At 33.0% G+C, this 19,366-nt stretch overlaps 1 protein-coding gene across 1 annotated transcript; it reads right to left on the bottom strand.

The window, feature by feature from the left end:
* Nucleotides 1-779: 779 nt before the first annotated feature.
* LOC127730778 (uncharacterized) lies at nucleotides 780-19,021 on the bottom strand. The gene is made up of 4 exons (XM_052239327.1): nucleotides 16,179-19,021; nucleotides 12,680-12,974; nucleotides 10,834-10,932; nucleotides 780-1,707 (listed from the first exon to the last, which is right to left on the bottom strand). Exon 1 carries the CDS (start codon nucleotides 18,836-18,838, stop codon nucleotides 16,721-16,723), a length of 2,118 nt encoding a protein of 705 aa, XP_052095287.1. The 5' UTR covers nucleotides 18,839-19,021; the 3' UTR covers nucleotides 780-1,707; nucleotides 10,834-10,932; nucleotides 12,680-12,974; nucleotides 16,179-16,720.
* Between the last annotated feature and the right edge of the window lie 345 nt (nucleotides 19,022-19,366).

The following is a 19,366-nucleotide window of genomic DNA, read 5'->3' as shown; positions in this document are numbered from 1 at the left end:
CAGACAAGAATGCGACAAAAGATATAGACAGTCCAATACGATATGTTACTTTTTTGTGTCATAGGAGTCAATATATGTACAAAAAGTACAAAAGAAACAATTTACAATCTCTGGACTCGTTAAAATGTATCAGCATTCCATGCGTATTTTAGAATAGACGTTATCTAATTAAACCTCGAGATGTCCTCCGAAGACTGCCGATCGTCATTTCATCTGATATAAACATAAATATAAATATAAATAACGAAAAAAAAAGTGGACAGCGAAATCAAGTTAAGTTTTTTTTATGTTCCAATACATAAAATGCATTTGAATTTACTTATCTAGGTCATGCTATGCCTTAAGACTATTCCAGCTGCACATGTTTGTTGTACTCAGAGTAAACATTCAGGTGTAAACACATAACCATTTTATCTATAAGATCCACATGAACCGTAAGTCTTTGATTAGGAATGTTAAGCACGTCTCTCAGACCCTCTCTGTAATTTTCAACCAACGCTTGTTTGTGAACATATCAATTCCTTCATTTTTAACTGAATTTTCAATTTGGTTTCTTTGTTCAAGTCAATTTTTATGCCGTTTAATCGTGAAGGAATATTATTGTCTTTCAGGAGCATTCGATGGAAATTCGTTTCTTTTTTGCTTCGAGATACAGTGGGAAATCTAGTGAACGAGAACAATAGAAAATTCACTCTTCGTTCAAAACGTCGAGAAAATGAAGAAAAAAAACAATACCGGTGACAACACTGATCAAAAGTTATTTTTTAATAACACTCGTACATTTTAAAGAATTTATTTGTTAAACTGTGTTATTACACGATGTTTTATGTTCAGAATTTATCGAGATAATTGCATTAGAAGCTTGTGAATCTGAAATCTAAAAAATGTTAATCTCTGCTGCATATCAGTCGATTCATTTGGAATGTCCACCCTGAACTTCTCTGATATAGCTGCAAACATATACGAATAATTGGTATGTTCCAAAGAGGTTTACAGCCAGTAAAAATATATTGAATTTATTCACATAGCAACTTTTTAAACCAACTTTACACCAAGCTCTTTAAGCCTGTTGTACTCACCGTTTGCTATTGAAGGAGAGAAAATGATAACATTAAATGGAAGTTTTGTTTTTATTTCAATTTAATTTAATACAAATAAGTTATCACAGTTCAACTTTATACGGCAAATGCATGTTACATAGTTGTGTTTATCATTTTTTTGTATTTGATCAAGAGTTGAATTTCTACATTCATTTTCGACTCTCAGTTACTTGAGCAATTTTTATAGATCTGGTTCATTTTAAGACTACTTCATAAGCCAATTTTAAACAAATCCCGACAGGTCTTTACATAAATTAAATACCGGTCAGGAAGTAGTTCAAAACAAGTTCTTGAATACGTTCGATACATGTTCTTGAACTATTCTAAAGCAACAAATGTAGTTCAAAACTTTTTGATGTTGATAAGAACCTTTCAAGAAATGAGATTTTGAAAATTTGATAAAATTTCAAGAATTCCTCACACAGTTAACAGCAAGAACAACAACCAGATTTTTGGACTGGTGGTAAAACATTTTGTTGATATTGCCCTTTTATGTTTCCTGCTGGTCTGTAACAGCCTACAACTATTACACGGTTGTTAGCTTTAATTTTACCGAATCCGACTTCTTTGCTATTCCTCCATAAAAGTTGTGTGAAGTTTGTGAAATCTATTTTGATAAATAAAAAAAAAAATAAGAATTACTAAATAATTTGTTATATATTTACAACGACTGCATCGAATACATGTACTACTGTAATCATATATACTGACGAGTTTTAAAAAGGCAATAACTGCTTGAAACCAACGCCTAAATAATTGACAGAGACGTAGACCAGTTATGTGGAGTCGTTTTGAGCTCAGTTTTGTCCATGAAGATTATGCCTCTATCTCGCCCATTGCAGTCTGTGTTGGCAATTATGCAGTTTAAACTCTTAATCTCAAAATCATTTTCTGCAATGGATTCTGTTGAATTTCATTAAATGGAAAATGTTTTCTGACGTGAATCTGTCTGCGATGACATCGTGCAATTAGATTTGCAGTTGACTTGCAGTCGTAAAATTCTTTCGCAAATGGCGTTGCGTTATGAAATTTGATTAATTTGATGATGGAACTACAGGTTGAACTGGTCATTTGTGGTCAATTACAAATCCCGTCTGCCTGTACCGTTATTCTAAGTTCTGACTTGAAATTGTCCAACAACATCAATTTGACTTATTCCTGCATGCAACATTCTTATAGCTTGATTCAGATTTAACATGCTCAGTCTCGGCAAAATGGAAACGCAATAAGTTCTTACTGATTGAATCTTAATGGGTTTTGCTCATTGCTGAAGGCGGTTAACTTCTATGTCATTTGGTCTCTAGTGGAGAGTTGTCTTATTGGCAATCTTACCACATCTTCTTATTCTTATATTAAGTTAAGGTATGGATTCAAAGGAATGTTTCATGAAGAAAAAGACCTTAAAAATCACGCATGGTTTCAAATCTAGCGTCAAGAAAGGAGTAGGCCCGGTAAGACCCCTTTTGGTCCCAAAATATAGCATTTTAACCAATATCTTAAAATGCAAACTTTTAGCTATTTATTGGAAACTAGAATACATCTGTTCCATAAATATGGTCTGTTTTTGACAATACAATGCACATGCAGCAGGTAATAGCATCATAAATTCGTGCAATATTACTGAAATCTTCACAATTTTAGCATTTGTCCTAATTTTAAGACAGTTTTTGTCTAAATTGGAAGTGCATTTGTGTTCAGTCTTTATATTTAAATATATATTGTATTTGATGACAATACATAACATACGTAAAGGTTGAGACTGAACAAGAATGCGGCCACTTCCATTTTAGACAAAAAAAAACATCTGAAAAATTACATCTTATGGCATATTTGATAGATTTTGCATATTTAAGTGTGAATTTGAGCTTCTCTAATGACCAAATCAGTTTAAATCTTTAACATAAATTTATTGAATCGACTGAAGTAGACACTAAATTGATTAAAAAATGTCAAAAAATCTTTCATTAGATGTACTTCGAATATTAGGCCAAAACTAGCCCTTATTGGACCTTCTCCTTTGTGCAACGTCAATAATCCGGTATGTCCAATTATCTCAGGTACATTGTTTAGTTCAGATAATTTTTTTTAATCAGAAAAAGAATATAGTAAGCATGAAAATCAATTAAATGAAGATTAATCTTATTTATTTTAATCAATAAAATATCTGTAGCGTTTTTAAAGTCCGTCAGTATACTACTATACCATGTATACAGTAAGCCAATTATTTCTAATGCAATATGCAATCCACCAGCGGTAGATTTATTCTGCTTGTATTTGTATTGGCAAGAATTCTGTCTGCGACTTTCTGTTACCAATAATTACATGATATCACATCATTTTAGTCTTATTAAACTTTCTACCCTGAACTTATAAAAGCCTGTAAACCCAAAATAATGTGGTTAGGGTAACTGACATTGGCTTATACTATAGCGTCATCGATTTCACACTCTACGCGAGTGAGAAAAAAATGTTCTCAATCTAGCAGCTTAAGATGAAAAATTATCGCGCAGAAAGATCAAGGTAGTAAAATTTAAGAAAATAGCGATAAATAGCAACTATGTTTATATGTCAAGTAGGATTGTTATCTTCAATAAAATCTGAAATATTAACATGTTTAACTCTATGTAAATTATTTAGTGATAATTAATGAAACTTTACGAAAATTAGGGCAAATCTCAGATGAGCTATCTTTTTCTCAAAAAAAACTAAAACAAATGCTATCGTACGCGTTTCAATCCTGCAACACTATTCAGTGTATGCTTTTGTAAGCACAAATTGTAAACAATACCATTGACGTTATTGCTATTTAGTCCAATCCGAAAGAAAAACAGTAACTTAGACAACGTCTTGTTGGTGTAAAACAGGGCGCATTGCATTTGTGCCATTTTTTGCAAAATCCAATCTTTCATTTACGCCACAAGGTTATATTTCATTTGCGCCAAAAAATAAAAACTACATTTTCGCCATTTTGTAGGTAACATATAACGGAAAATTTTTAAATATTCATTGCTACATCGTGAATAAGATTTTTTTAAGTGTATTCCCCCTGGGTAAATAAGTAAGTTCATACTCATTTTTTAATATAAAACTGAGAGCCACTTAAATTTAAAATTGTATAGTGTTCACATGTTTGAGGTGTCAAGATGGACATTGTCAATTCTGAGACAAACAGGCCGTTAATTTTCTCAGAAATGGATTGTTTCATATTTTTCATGTTGGGGCTGTTTATAACCGACTATACGGTATGGGGTTTTGAAGGCCGTACGGTTGACTTGTCTATAATGGCTTTCATCCACTTCATTTGAACTTTGGTGAATAGTTGTCTCATTGGCAATCATACCACATTTCCTTATTTGTATATAGAGGAAATAAGTCTGTATTTTTTTTTATGACCACACATATAGGTTATCCAGTGTAATATACTCATCCGAGCCGTTGCTTACAAGTCTTGTGTCAGAACAAACTTTTGGTTTTACTCCAGTGTATAGTGCTTTCTTTTAGGTTTTATGATATCGTTAATTTATAACCGAACTGTGTTTTAACATTATTTCATTTTGGTTACGATGACTGATTTCGGAGGAATATTTTTTATTATGCAATCAAAAACTGAGTTAAAACTGAGTTTTAAAGTTATTATTAAAAGTCTCTTTTTATTAAAACTATTTTTATACTATTTACCTGTATTTACCTGTAATATTGGCGCAAATGAAAGGTTTTATTTTGGCGCAAATGAAATATAGTTTGTCGTGCAAATGAAATATAGTTTGTCGTGCAAATGAAATCCCGATTGGCGCAAAAGCAAAGCACCGGTAAAACAAAGATCACTAGTAAGGAGCCAAGGGAGGGAAACAGTTAAGAAAGGGAACATATTGAAATTATGATAGTTTATGAACCAATTGGTTAAAGACCAAAAGTAATAAAAATGCTTTGTTTCAATTGATTACGATGGTCTTAATAAGCCTCTTTTTGTGAGTTTTATGCACAATACATTTTTTAAACAGTGCCCAGTTAGCTTCAATTGCTTTCTGGCGTCATGATAAAGTTGTGTAATTTCATAACTGATCCGGATTGTAATAAATGTCGATAAGGTTTATTTGAACTTTACACAATCTGTAAACAATTGGACTAACAGACCTGAGAAAAAAAGATTGATTGATTGATGGGTTGTTGTAAGCTTAACTTCCCGTGGAAAACTTTCTATGCATATTCAGGACGAAAACAAAATAACAATAAATATAATTGATAGGCCAGACAAGATAGGCCGACGGTGTGAAGAGAGGGAAATTTGGACTGTCACTGGAAAATGATGAAATGTTGGAAAAAGGCAGAAATTTAGCCTTGCAACAGGCCACCTGCAGACTGCTAAGATAGTTGTTCAATGGTTCTTTACCATGCAGATTGAGTGGCGCTCACCCTTCACGAGTTGTCCAAATTAACGTCCCTAAACCGAACGGTTGCGGCTGCGTATGTATTCATCCTACAAAGACCAACGGATGCCCTCTTCAGCATTTTTTTACTCCCGGACAGAAGAAGTCCAGGGATGACCATTACACTTCGGGTTTTCTTAATTGTGTGATGTTCCATCTACACCAGTTTTACTGCTCGATTTTGTGTGGTCTTTATCTCTTGGGAAACTTGAAACTGGCAAAATTGAGACTAGAATTGATACTAGATGCCTCTATTGTATTAAAACTCGCCTAAAAAGAAGAGAATATTACGAAAGAGCTCAACATTTTTCTAGTTTACCCATAACGGCTATGTGAGGTCCCAGTACTTAAGTCTATCAACAAAAGTAATATTGTACATACCGTCATTTCATCATGAACATTTTCATTTATATACATGTATATGAAAGAAAAATCTAAGGAAGTAAACCCTAGATGTTGACAGAAGTATAGAAATATCCTCATTTCTTGACTCCTCCTGAAAATATGTAAACCCCATGCAAACATGATCGACCGTTACATAATTATGTGACAGTTTCGCTACATCCTGTCTAGTGATTAAGAAGCAGAAGCGGATGCCGAGATGGGAAGGAAGAATGATGGAACGAAAGAAATGAATGGACGAATAAACGAACGAACGAATTAACGAACAAATGAATGACCTAACGAACAAATGGACGAAATAATTCACGTACACAATATATACCGTCATCCACTAAGAGTGCGGAGCCTAAAAAATACCAACAAAAATAGGATAACCATGATCGATAGAAATATACATTGTCGAATAGAATAATTGATTACTACAAACGCATACGAGTCGAAAGTTTACGATATTATACTATATGTGTAGAAAAAGGGACAATTTATGATAGAAGGAGGAGAGGCGATTTCTGACCAATTTTTTCCTCAAATCAGATCTATATTTTCATTCACTAGAACACGTACGAACTTAAAGTAAAAATGTTGGCATATATAATTGTTATGGAACAAAACGCTACGAAAAAAAAACCAGTTATATATCTGAACTGAGCCTACAAAAAGGGAACAAATATGTTGTCATGCATCTTTGACATAATCTATTCATCCATCAGTTTGTAATAAGAAAGTGAGAATCGTCAGTCTAACTTTAGAATAATAAATCGTTGATACAGAGGCACCGACGTAAGCGGCAAAATAGCAAAATGTAGAGTATAAAGCGATTAATATTAATAGAATTTACATTTAATTCAGTTAAAGTATTATTGTGATAGATGAAGCTTACTTACAAACAGAATTTATAATTGTGAGACAATTCGAAGGGGCAATCAAAATCTAAGAAGAATAAGCAACATCATGGCTCAAAAAAGGAAGAAAACAGAAACAATGGTCTATGGAAATACTTTCAAATCGTAAAATTCTGGGCTCAACTTAGAGCTCAATGAGACAGATGAGATTTTCCGAGCCAGTCATTTGATAACCGGGCGTCATTGATGATTACTGTATAGGATAATATTTCGCCGTTTCACACTGTATTTGATATATGAAAAAAAGGCAAGCCGGTAAATGTAGAATTGCAATCTATTACGATGTAGTTGACTACTTAACACTGCAAGTGTGCTGTCAATGAAGCACTCCCTTGCGTAAATATCATTCTCAGTTTTTCGTACTTTAAGCAAAAAGAATCGTAGTATTTTACAAAGGAAGATTTTTATGAATTACAGGCGACACTTAATACGTCAATAAACCACGACCTAATAACATAATAAAGCCATATAATTCAAAAGGTCAACCAAACACGGTTTTCAGCAACAGACAAGATATTGTCTATACCATATATATAGTCAATTAACCAATAATTATCGTGGTCCTGACAAATTTGGCTATAATTTATATATGATTTCTTTTTCGAGCGGATTTCATCACAATTGTTGGTCTACAAAGATTTCAATTTTTTGTTGTTGACCCGTTGTTTAATTCTATAGAATTTTGTGCAGTTTTGCATTATCAGGTCAATTGAGAGTTAAATGAATATGTACCGAATGATTTATTGTTGTACCAAAAAAATTAACTTGCCGATAAAAATTAAATATCGCGAAAATAGTGTCAAGGTAGGAAACAAGATATCGGTCGCTCGTAATTTATATTCGAAATGTACTGTATCCTTGAAAAAAACAAGTTCAACATTTTTTTGTGAGAAAATCTTAGATCCTGCCATTAGTTGGTAATAAGAAATCGAGAATTATATCTGAACTGAGCCTACAAAAAGGGAACAAATATGTTGTCATGCATCTTTGACATAATCTATTCATCCATCAGTTTGTAATAAGAAAGTGAGGATCGTCAGTCTAACTTTAAAATAATAAATCGTTGATACAGAAGCACCGATGTCAGCGGAAAAATAGCAAAATGTAGAGTATAAAGCGATTTATATTAACAGAATTTACATCTAATATAGTTAACGTATAACTCTGATAGATGAAGCTTACTTACAAACAGAATTTAAAATTGTAAGACAATTCGGAGGGGCAATCAAAATCTAAGAAGAATAAGCAACATCATGGCTAAAAAAGGGAAGAAAAGAGAAACAATGGTCTATGGAAATACTTTAAAATCGTAAAATTCTGGGGTCTACTTAGAGCTGAATGAGACAAATGAGATTTTTCCGAGCCAATCAATTAATAACCGGGCGTCATTGATGATTACTGTATAGGTGAATCTTTCGCCGTTGCATAATGTATTTGATATGTGAAAAAAAAGGCAAGCCGGTAAATGTAGAATAGCAATCTATTGCGATTTAATTTACTACTGAACACTGCAAGTGTGCTGTCAATGAAGCACTCCCTTGTGTAAATATCATTCTCAGTTTTTCGTACTTTAAGCCAAAATAGTCGAAGTAAAGAAAGGTTTTATGAATTATAGGCGACACTGAATACGTCAATAAGCCACGACCTAATAACATAATAAAGACATATAATTTAAAAGGTCAACAAAACACGGTTTTCAGCAACAGACAAGATATTGTCTATACCATATATATAATCATTTTATCAATAATATTCGTGGTTCTGCCAAATTTGGCTATAATTTATATATGATTTCTTTTTCCAGCGGATTTCATCACAATTATTGGTGTAACAAGATTCCATTTTTGTTGTTGTTGACCCGTTATTTAATTCTACAGAATTTTGTGCACTTTTGCATTATCAGCCAAATTGAGAGTTAAATGAATATATGACGAGTTTCGAATGGTTGTCGTACCAAAAAAAATTAACTTGCCGATAAAAATTAAATATCGCGAAAATAGTATCAAGGTAGGAAACAAGATATCGGTCGTTCGTAATTTAAATTCGAAATGTACTGTATCCTTAAAAAAACATCTTCAACTTATTTTTGAGGTAAAATCTTAGATTTTGCCTAATCCATTGGTTTGTAATAAGAGAGTGAGAATCTTCAGTCTAACTTTAAAATTAATAAATCGTTGATATAGAAGCCCGACATAAGCGGCAAAATAGCAAAATGTAGGGTATAAAGCGATTAATATTAACAGAATTTACGTTTAATACAGTTTACGTATTATTGTGATAGATGAAGCTTATACTAACAAACATATTTTAAAAGTTTAAGACGGAGTGGCATTATAAATCGAAGAATAATGAACGACGTCGTGGCTAAAAAAGGGAAGAAAACAGAAACATAGTCTTTGGAAATACTTCAAAATCTTAAAATTCTGGGGTCTACTTAGAGCTCAATAAGTCAGATAAGATTTTCCGAGCCAATCATTTAACAAATGGACGTCATTGAGGGTTGCTGTATATGTGAATCTTTTGCCGTTGCATAAAGTATTTGATATTTAAGAAAAGGGCAAGCTGGTAAATGTAGAATAGCAATCTTTTACGATTTATTTCACTACTGAACACTTGCAAGTGTGCTGTCAATGAATCACTCCCTTGTGTTAATATCATTCTCAGTTTTTTAGTTTTTTATGCCAAAATAGTCGTAGTTATTTACAAAGAAAGGTTTTTATGAATTAGAGGCGACACTGAATACGTCAATAAGCCGCGATCTAATAACATAATAAAGACAGACATGTTAAAATGTCAACCAAACCCCATTTTCAGCAAAAGACATGATCGTACCTTTACCATATATATAATCACTTTATCAATAATTTTCGTGGTCTTCTAAAAAATGACATTAATTTATATATGATTTCTTTTTAGAGCCGACTGCATCACAATTGTTGGTCTACAAAGATTTCATTTTGTATTAGTTGATCCATTGTTTAATTCTATAGAATTTTGTGCACTTTTGCATTATCAGGTCAATTGAGAGTTAAATGAATATGTGCCGGTTTTGAATGATTTGTTGTTGTACCAAAAAATTAACTTGCCGATAAAAATTAAATATCGCGAAAATAGTGTCAAGGTAGGAAACAAGATATCGGTCGCTCGTAATTTATATTCGAAATGTACTGTATCCTTGAAAAAACATGCTCAACCTATGTTTGAGGGAAAATCTTAGATCCTGTCTCTTTAATCTAAGTTCGTTTACAAATTTTGTTGAGACTACCAAAGTTTGATCGTCAATATCCAGTTCTTTGATATAAAAGAATGTTACCATTGATTAAGATTATGATAAGGGACAACCCATGACCCAGTGTAAGGCTAAACTTGTTTATAATCAACCCCCCCCCCCCCCCCCCCCCCTTTCTGCATATATTTCAGTGGAATGACAAAAGGTAAATATATTAATATAAAATAATAATCACCTTAAATAGCACGTAATTCAATAACTACAAGGAAACTGGACAACGAAACCACAGCAACAAGTAAATTAGTACTGAATATATTGAGAATTCAATTAAATGCACAAACAGAGCAAAAAGATGATCTTGTGCAATGGCCAAAGTAAATCTTGTGAATTTTACAACACGGTATTATGACTTTTTATTTGTGTTTTGAATTAGTTTATTTGTAGATAGAAACACAGTTTGATTAAAATTGTAGTTGTTGTATAATGGGCTTAACTTTAACTTAAGCCTAAGTCATTTTCTTTCGACTTATGAGTTATGGATATCCCTTGGTATCTTCCGTCTCATTTTAGAAACAACGAATCGGGAATCCGCTTTCAAGGTCGGTTATTTTACCCCTCTTTTGTATTTTCAAGATCAACACTTCAGATTTTGTAACGGGGTTATATCGATGAGTAAACAGGAGCATTTTTGTTGCTGCTACACTAGTAAAGATTGTATCCACTTTATAGTCATCTATTCATATGTGCATTTCCTATAAAGGGTTTGTACTTACTTTTAACATCCGGATTTTTCAGCTCTGATGGTGGCTCCTTATCAAAATAATTTCTATAGTACTTAATTTCATCATACCAGTCTCCAGTAACTTCTTCTCCTACAGTATAAACCAAATGAGTTCTAATACTACTGTAAGGTAAAACACTTTATAAATGAAAAGGTGCTCAATACTGAGATGAGTAATCACTGAAAACTTCAAACAAAATACACAAAATACAAATAAAAACTCGTCAAAGATACCTGACTTATAATTTGGTACACTATACGCGCGTTTCGACTATTTCAGATTAATCCGTGCATGGCGCTCGAATCAAAACAGTTGGAAGGTCAAATCAAATACGAAACTAAAGAGCATTAAAAACCAAGAATTCGAAAGTTTTATGCCAAATACGACTAAAATTATATGTGCCTGGAGTAGAAAACCCTTAGAATTTCGAATAGGTCAACATGTTATTAACAGTGAATATACAGAAAATTAACGTAACAATGATATTTCATATCAATACAGAAGAGCTGACTATTGGGCTGGTAATACCCTCGGGGCCAGCACGTCCGACAATCATCGGGAGGTAATGTAATAAGTGATTGCCACTTGTTAATTGTGAAACGTCTGTTACATTGGTCATATTTTTTTGCAATTGCATGTTCTAGATGCTTGAATTTGATCATTATAGAAAATTTTCTCACAAGGCCGAGTAACAAAAACTTTGACGCTAATCAGCGATATCTTTACATGCGTCGTTATGAAGTTGTTTTCAACTTATAAGTCTGATATCTTTATTGGATCGTGTTTTGTAGTTTTTTTTATTACACCAAACATAACTTATACTTAATTCTTCTCTCCTGGCAGAAAAAATAGGTTAGGTACAGGTAAAATGATTTCATTTTAAAAAATACTGTACACAGATTATATAGGGAAATGTTTCGGACTTAAACGATGCTTTACCAACAATGTCCGGACTGTAACGGTCGGTAACCAAAAACGTCCATAAAATGTGTTATATGTAGGTTAGGCATGGAAATTTAGGGTACGTAGGGAGGCAGAACTATATATTTGGCCTATAATGGATGCATATGTTGCCATTTGTTTCGAACTTTCGGTTATGTCACGAAAACATATGTCTGTAGGTATTTTTTTCCCTGTTCTTGTACATAAAATTATGTTCCATTTGTTTTATATTGTTTTTCCCTAATGTTCACAACATTTTCCTTCTAACTTCGGTTGGTATTCAATTTGAATAATATTTAGATAACACAACTTAGCCTAACTTTTTTACCGAATGATGCTCAGTTTGAATAATGTAAAATTTTCAGGATTTCAGATTATAATACTTAGTTACAATTTTCGAACCGTCAAAATAAATAGTCATAAATCGATTTAACTGCAACAAATCCGGGTCACAAACCAAAACCGAGGGAAACACATCAACTATAAGAGGAAAACAACGGAACAAAATAAACATTGAACTGCTACAAAAACAAATGCCAACATACATAGAAACGGACTATTTGATAACAGACTTGGTACAAACACTGTTCGTTGTGTAATATACAAACTTCACAAACCTTTATATTTCCATATAATGAGAAAAAATGTGTTGAGTTAAGTTTGATTTCTTGATGTTTTGTTAAATTCAAACAATCTTAGAACTATTTGTATATTTTGCTTTTGGAAATCTATTTCCGAATTTCCGTATGTTCATTGTAATTAATTACTCCGTGCTTTAAAAATGTAGGTTTACAAATTCTTGAAACATTATTTTGTATATTAACTTCAATGATAGAAGTTGTTACACATGTATGTTTCAAAGTATTCATGTTTTGTTGTCTTTTCTGGAGTTTACCTGAGTAATCTTGGTCTCTTGTTAATATTTTTACAGCTGTATTTTCTCCAGGTGTATTCTCTATTCTATCCTTAGTAAGTCGACCTCTTAGGTCTTTGTTTCTAGTAGAAATATAAAAGGCTATTTTATGAGCTAGTTCACTGAGATCCTCTGCGTGTGTTAGAGGAGGACTGTTATGGATTGATCTATATTTATTATGTGAATTTAAAGTATCTGACAAGAATTCGTCTTTCAGATTTACATCCACGTATACACTGTTCTTGTTCCCCATTTCTCAAGATCAAAACTTCGAAAACTACAAAACAATCAAAATGCATTTGAGTTAATTTTGAATATTTTCATATATTTTCACAACATAATGTTTCTGTACAAATGTTCTTTTTTTTCAAAGAAATAAACAACAACAATTATTCAACTAGTTTTTAGCTTGTTCTTATGTTGTGCTGTTACATCATTTTCCCATGCTGAAAGGGAGTTTTCGTTGACAAACACATAATCCAGTCACGCTCTTTACGTGCTGCGCCATGACTTTTGTTTAGTGTTTGTAGTTGGTTTTCGTCTGTCTCAATTGATTTTCTTTTAATTTCTTCAACATAAATTGGGACTACTATACGGTATGGATTCTACTAATTCTTAAATGATAAATGCTGACCTGCTGTTGTTTACATACTCGTCGATTTGGTCTTTTGTGGATAGTTGTCTTATTGGAAATTACCACATCTCCTTATTTGTATATACCATGTTTAAACATAGGGAACTCAAAAGGACATCCATGAAATGAAAAAAACACTTTATAAATTGTGTGCGTCCGAAGTAATTTTCTAGATTTACCTCCACTCGGAACGCTCAAACATGACATTTGAAATCCAGGGAGGAATGTATATTATATTAGTACGTTAAAACGTTAGGAGCTATATGAAAAAAGGACCAAGGGTCAGCTTTGACTGAGGGAGTTGGAAACCTAAGTTTCTTAATAATTTTAAAATTTTAAAATAGTATGTTAAAAATCATTTGTCTGTACCGGAGCACTGAATACTGAGCTGATGATACCATCTGGGACTTACACTCTACCCGCTTTGTTATCGATCCAGTGTTAGTAAATGAAAATAATACTTTATGATGTTCGTGCGACCGAAGCACTTTTCTGGATTTACCTTCACCAGGAAGGCCCAGTCCTTAACATTTGAAAGCGAGGAATGTTTAAATACGTAAAAACGTTAGGAACTATATGAATTAAAGGGACATAAAAAGCATATCAAAATGAATCTAAGGTCAACTTTGCGTTAGGGATTTCGAACCTTAGTTTCTTAATAATTTCCGAAATAATCATCAGGAAATTTTGTTTGGTACACATGTCATTACCGAAGCACTGGCAACTGAGCTGATGATACTCTCTGGGACTATCAGTCCAACAACAGTGGTATAGACACAATGCTGGTAAATGAAAATAACACATACATGTCATGCGTCCGAATCGCTATTCATATTTCGCCTTACAGTAGTCAATCAAAACACGGGAATCTTTGAACGTGAAAAGATTGATAATATGCAACAAAGTGGTTTAAGTTTCCAAATAGGAATTTTTCCGTGATCATAACATCTACATTCATCCACATAATTTTAATTTGTTACATTCCTGTTTCTTATATCTGCACACAGTTACATTGATCACACAACACTATATCAATTTTAGTATATCAAAAACTTCGCACAATTCTTTCATAGATACACATATTTGGTCTTTGAGTTTGGCTGTATATGTACAAACGTGAAAGCACATCCCATTTTATACGGTGATGTTGTTTATAGAGTCGGTAAATTTAGATACAATCCATGTAAACTTATTAATCCTTTGAATAAACTTTGCATTGCACAAGGTAATAATTTTTTCAGACTGGTTATGACGTCTTTACACTAAATCCGTTTGATATGTACTGATTAATACTCTAGTCTGGGGTACATGATTTATTTATTGGTTTAATGGCTTTGAACTAGCTTTTATTAACTGCGAGTACTCTTAGATCGGTCCTTTGTGTCTTTTTTTTTTTGTTAGTTGTTGTTAGTGCATTGTACCAATCTGTTGAGTTGGGCCATTTCAAACTGCATGATTTTTAGTTTGTTCTTACGATGTACTGTTACACAATTTTCAAATGTTAGAGAGAGGATTGAATGCTCATAAACATGTTCAACCCCGTCACATTCTCTATGTGCCTGTCCCATATCCGTCGTTGTTGTTGGTTGCTGTCTGTCATATTTGTTTTTCAGAAAAGCATAACTCAAGCTGTTTGGTTTTCTTGTTTGGTATGATTCACATTCTGTCATGCTGGGACCTTTTATAGCTTACTATACCATGTTGATTTTTTTTCTCATTTTAGAAGGCCGCACGGTGACGTATAGTTTCTTAAATCCATGCCCGTTGGTCTCTGGTGAATATGTTTTTCATTGGCAATAAGACCGCATCTCATTATTTTTTTATAATATTCATTTATTTGGTCGATTGTTATAAGGTGAGTATGTCACAAGTAATCCCCTGAGTATTCTAAACGTCGCAGAGATTTTGATCTTAACAAATTTGACCACTGGGCATAATGATTACCGTTCAAAGTAGGATATACTCTTACTCACGGAAATACCTGCTTCTACTACTAGTTTTGAAAGGAGCTCTTATTAATAAAAGATTAAACTGCTGTCTTTTCATATACGTTTTCTTTGTATGTACATGCAACTGTCTTGTTTGTATAGATTTGCCTCATTCTAGTATTGCTCTTTTGATTCATATTACTGCATGATCTCCCATTCAATGCAGTCTGTTAAATTTTCCAATACCTTTAGATAAAACGGTATGTAAACTTCTTCACATTTTGGTGCCGAAAAAAATATAATAGCAACATTAGTTTCAAAAATTTAATATTATTCTCAATTCACAACATCTATATGCTTCTATACACATCTATCTATATATAACCAGTGCAAGAGGTCTTCTTTAAGCTGTACCTGAGATGTAAGCTATTGCTCGGTGTTGACGACATCACTGTTATTTGGAGATGAAGAACGGGATTAATAGCACTGTTTTAACTATAGATTTTGTAACGTACGTGTAGGAATTTTATCACATGACTAGGTACATCATAATCCTTTCTTTTCCAACAATTAAGTAAATATGTTTTTTTCGTTGCTTACGAATATTAAATAAGTTAAATCAAATACGCACAAGTTGGATTCTATTATTTCGGACCAGTATATCAACGGTATGTCTTTCAATCGCTTTTTATGAAAAATTCTTTACCAATACCAATTAAGCAAACTATTGCATTATACCTGTACTTTTTATACGTCATCAATGTTTAACCACTTCAATTATATGCAAAAATTTGTATAATTATTTTTCAAACACGAATGGTCTATTTCCGAATATGAATTTATTTGTTTTAATACTAATTGGCAATGTTGGCCTTTTATATATCTAAAACATTTATGATATTATGTTAATACTACTTACACATGTGTTAATTTGGTTTCCCATGTTAAATGTTCTATAATAACCACTATTTTCAATGGTAACCTGCACTCTTTGTTTTCAAAATCATAAATACAATGACTTTAAATGTATTCATTTGTTTTAAATGTTAAAGACAGTATATCAGATAGCAAAGTTTCATTTAAAAATTACTTATTTCCCTTTAATCTTTCCATAGCAGTTTTTAAATACATTCATGTTGACAATGTATGATAGAATTACTTCTGTTGTCCAACATTTGTCTCTCAGTGCTACAGGCGCGCATGTGATAATTGTAAATGTGTTTAGCTGTAGTACATGTATTGTTTTAAGAGTCTGTTAAGTGAATGTGTGTGTGGAGGGGGGGGAGGGGGTAGATAAATGGTTGTTATTATATCATAATTGTGTGTAGTTGATAAAATTGACTCTTTTTATTGTAATTAAGACCATCACAACTAATTATATTTTTCTATTTTTCAAGTATATTCTATATCTATAAAAAAAATATTTACTACATGAAGTATAAAAGTTCATGACTTAATTAATTATAATACTAACTGGAACACTTTCACCTCACTCTTATCTCCTTGTGTTATAAGCAATCGTTCATCATTAACATCAAATGCGATTGCACGAGGATATGATATCATGTCATGAGATATAAGAGTCTTTACTCTGTCACCTTCCGGTGAAACTACTTGGACACTCTTTGCGTGATTTCTACAAACATATAAATTTTCTTCATTGTCAAGAGCAAGACCCGCTGCGTGTCCTAAATCTACACTTGAGTAAGAATAACAATGCTCTGCTGTTTCAATCAGTGTTGTTACAGATCCACGTCGTTCGTCGGCAACGTAAATCATAGTACCTTTCCCGTTAGCAGTTATATATATTGGACGGGAAAATAGCTGTGACCCATCGTCGTCATATGCAACTGATGCCAGTTCTTTTCCATCAGAATCCAGGATTTTCAGTGATGGTGGTAATCCATCGTAGGCTAGAGTGAAAAATTTACCACGAACATATGTCAATCCATAACATGCTTCGCTTGTAATGAAATAATCTCCAAGAGAAAACCCGATGTCGCTGACATTTAGAATTTGGATTGCTCGCTCCTCTGGAAGTGTCACTGCAATCTCGGAAGGGCTAATGGTTGTCACATCCCAAGGTTTAGAGTTGAATTTCATACTGTTAAGCTGTCGATAGTTCTTTGCAAACAGCTTAATTTTTCTGTTTTGTCTGTCAACTAAAATTAGCCGACCATCTGAAAGAAACGCAGCGCCAGTGAACCAACTATCATTTACCTCATCATGTTCATGCGCACTGAAAGTTTTTACCATCTCTGAACGTTTTCCACGCAAGGAAAGAGTAGACTTATTAAGATTCGAATGGGTATTATTCTGTTCAACAGAAATTACATTTGGGAATGGCGGTAATTTTGACGGGGAGTACCGCACGGATATTTTACCAATTTCTTTTACTTTTGTTTGCATAACTTCTATAGCATGGCCCACCTCAAACAAATATTGACAATCCTGGACTTGAGACCGCATTTTTCCCATGGCGTCCTCATACCAAATACATTGCGTTCTTATGGATTCCATCATATGCAGAAGTCTAGAATCGGAAGCATGTACTTCAGCCACATTCATTAACTTGTGGGCGTTAGAAACAGCTAAAAGCATTCGTTTACTTATGTCCATCTCTATCTGCAATTTCTTAACTTCTGCGTTGTGGATTTGACTGATATCCCGTTTCAGATTTTTTTCAAGTTTATCCAGGATATTGATGATATTAATACGTATCGATGCAAAATTTTCAAGAAGTCGGGTTTTTTCTTCTTCCAAGTACATGAGGTGGTTTGATCGATCACCAATCATTCCGTCTATATGGTTTTCGTATTGCTCCAAAGTTTTGTTGAGAAAATCTGGCTCTTTTTCTAATTTGCTTTTCTTGACAGCATCAGAAATCGAAATAACTCTGTCACATCTACGGTGTTCCTCTGCAATACAATTTGGACAACAAAGTTCTTTATCTAACACACAGAACAAATCAAGCGTCTTTCCAGTATGTTTGTTGCATTCTTCATGAAGATCTTTTAACAATTCCATCTCTTTCATAAACTCTTCTTTTAATAGTACTGTATGATCCATAGATATGCGCATTCCTTTGTGAACTTTGGCACAATTCTGACAGAGGCCATCGCGACATTCTTTACACCAAGACAATATATCCGATGTTTCACCATTTCTAGAACACGGTCCGCATGTTTTCTCGCCTCTTCGCAATAATTCTATATCCAATAAATCCATTAGAAAATAATTGATCGGAAATCCCTCTATCCATTTGTTTGGTGTAGGGGTACTTTTTAGTGGTATGGCCTTTTTACACTGATGGCATTCATACTCTCTAGATTTTCTGCTTTCATCTTTCTTTTCGCTATTTCGTGTAATGAATTCGTTAATGTTTGTTGCCAAACAATTTTCGCAGTATGAATGCAAACACGGCAGAGTTCTTGGTGTGTTTAGCCATTTTGAACAAATTCCACAAATCAAGATAGTTTCGTCATATTTTCGATGGATTAAACTAGATTTTTCCATAATCACAGTTTTGGATCGGACTGTAGATTTTGATGGACTGTCTGTCCCTTTCGTTTTAGACATAATGACTATTTTACGCTGAATTTAATAGGTTGTTTTACATAAATATCTTTGACATCTGAAGTAGATATATCGAATTCACTTCTCACTGATACAAAACTAGTATTCTTTCGAAGCAAAAAGAAATAAACGAAATTTTGAATGGAAATGATTTCGTTTTGACGGTTGGCTCGGTTAATGTGAAAAATTTAAATATCCAAATGAATAACTTTTTCATTTCACAGGCATACAATGAAGTGATGCTTATAAATATTGAATATTAGAATTCTTTTAAATTTTAAAGTTTGTTGATAAGGTAAATAGCAACGGTGAATGGTCTTTAAATCGAATTGAAAAATTGAATTTTCAATTGTCAAGATATGTAAAGAAGGTATTGAAATTTCTATTTATACAGATTTAGATCAAACTTGTGCCCTGTGATGTTAACAAGTACTTTACTAAAATCAAAATGCAGTTGAACAAGTTACATCGAAACAAAAATAAAAAACCTTGAATTGAGTTATGTCTCAAATGTTTACCATGGGGTTTCAC

Source organism: Mytilus californianus, unplaced genomic scaffold, assembly GCF_021869535.1.
Source record: "Mytilus californianus isolate M0D057914Y unplaced genomic scaffold, xbMytCali1.0.p SCAF_2, whole genome shotgun sequence".
Lineage (NCBI taxonomy): Eukaryota > Metazoa > Mollusca > Bivalvia > Mytilida > Mytilidae > Mytilus > Mytilus californianus.
The sequence above is the reverse complement of the archived record's forward strand: the minus strand, read 5'-3'. Positions and strand labels throughout refer to the sequence as shown.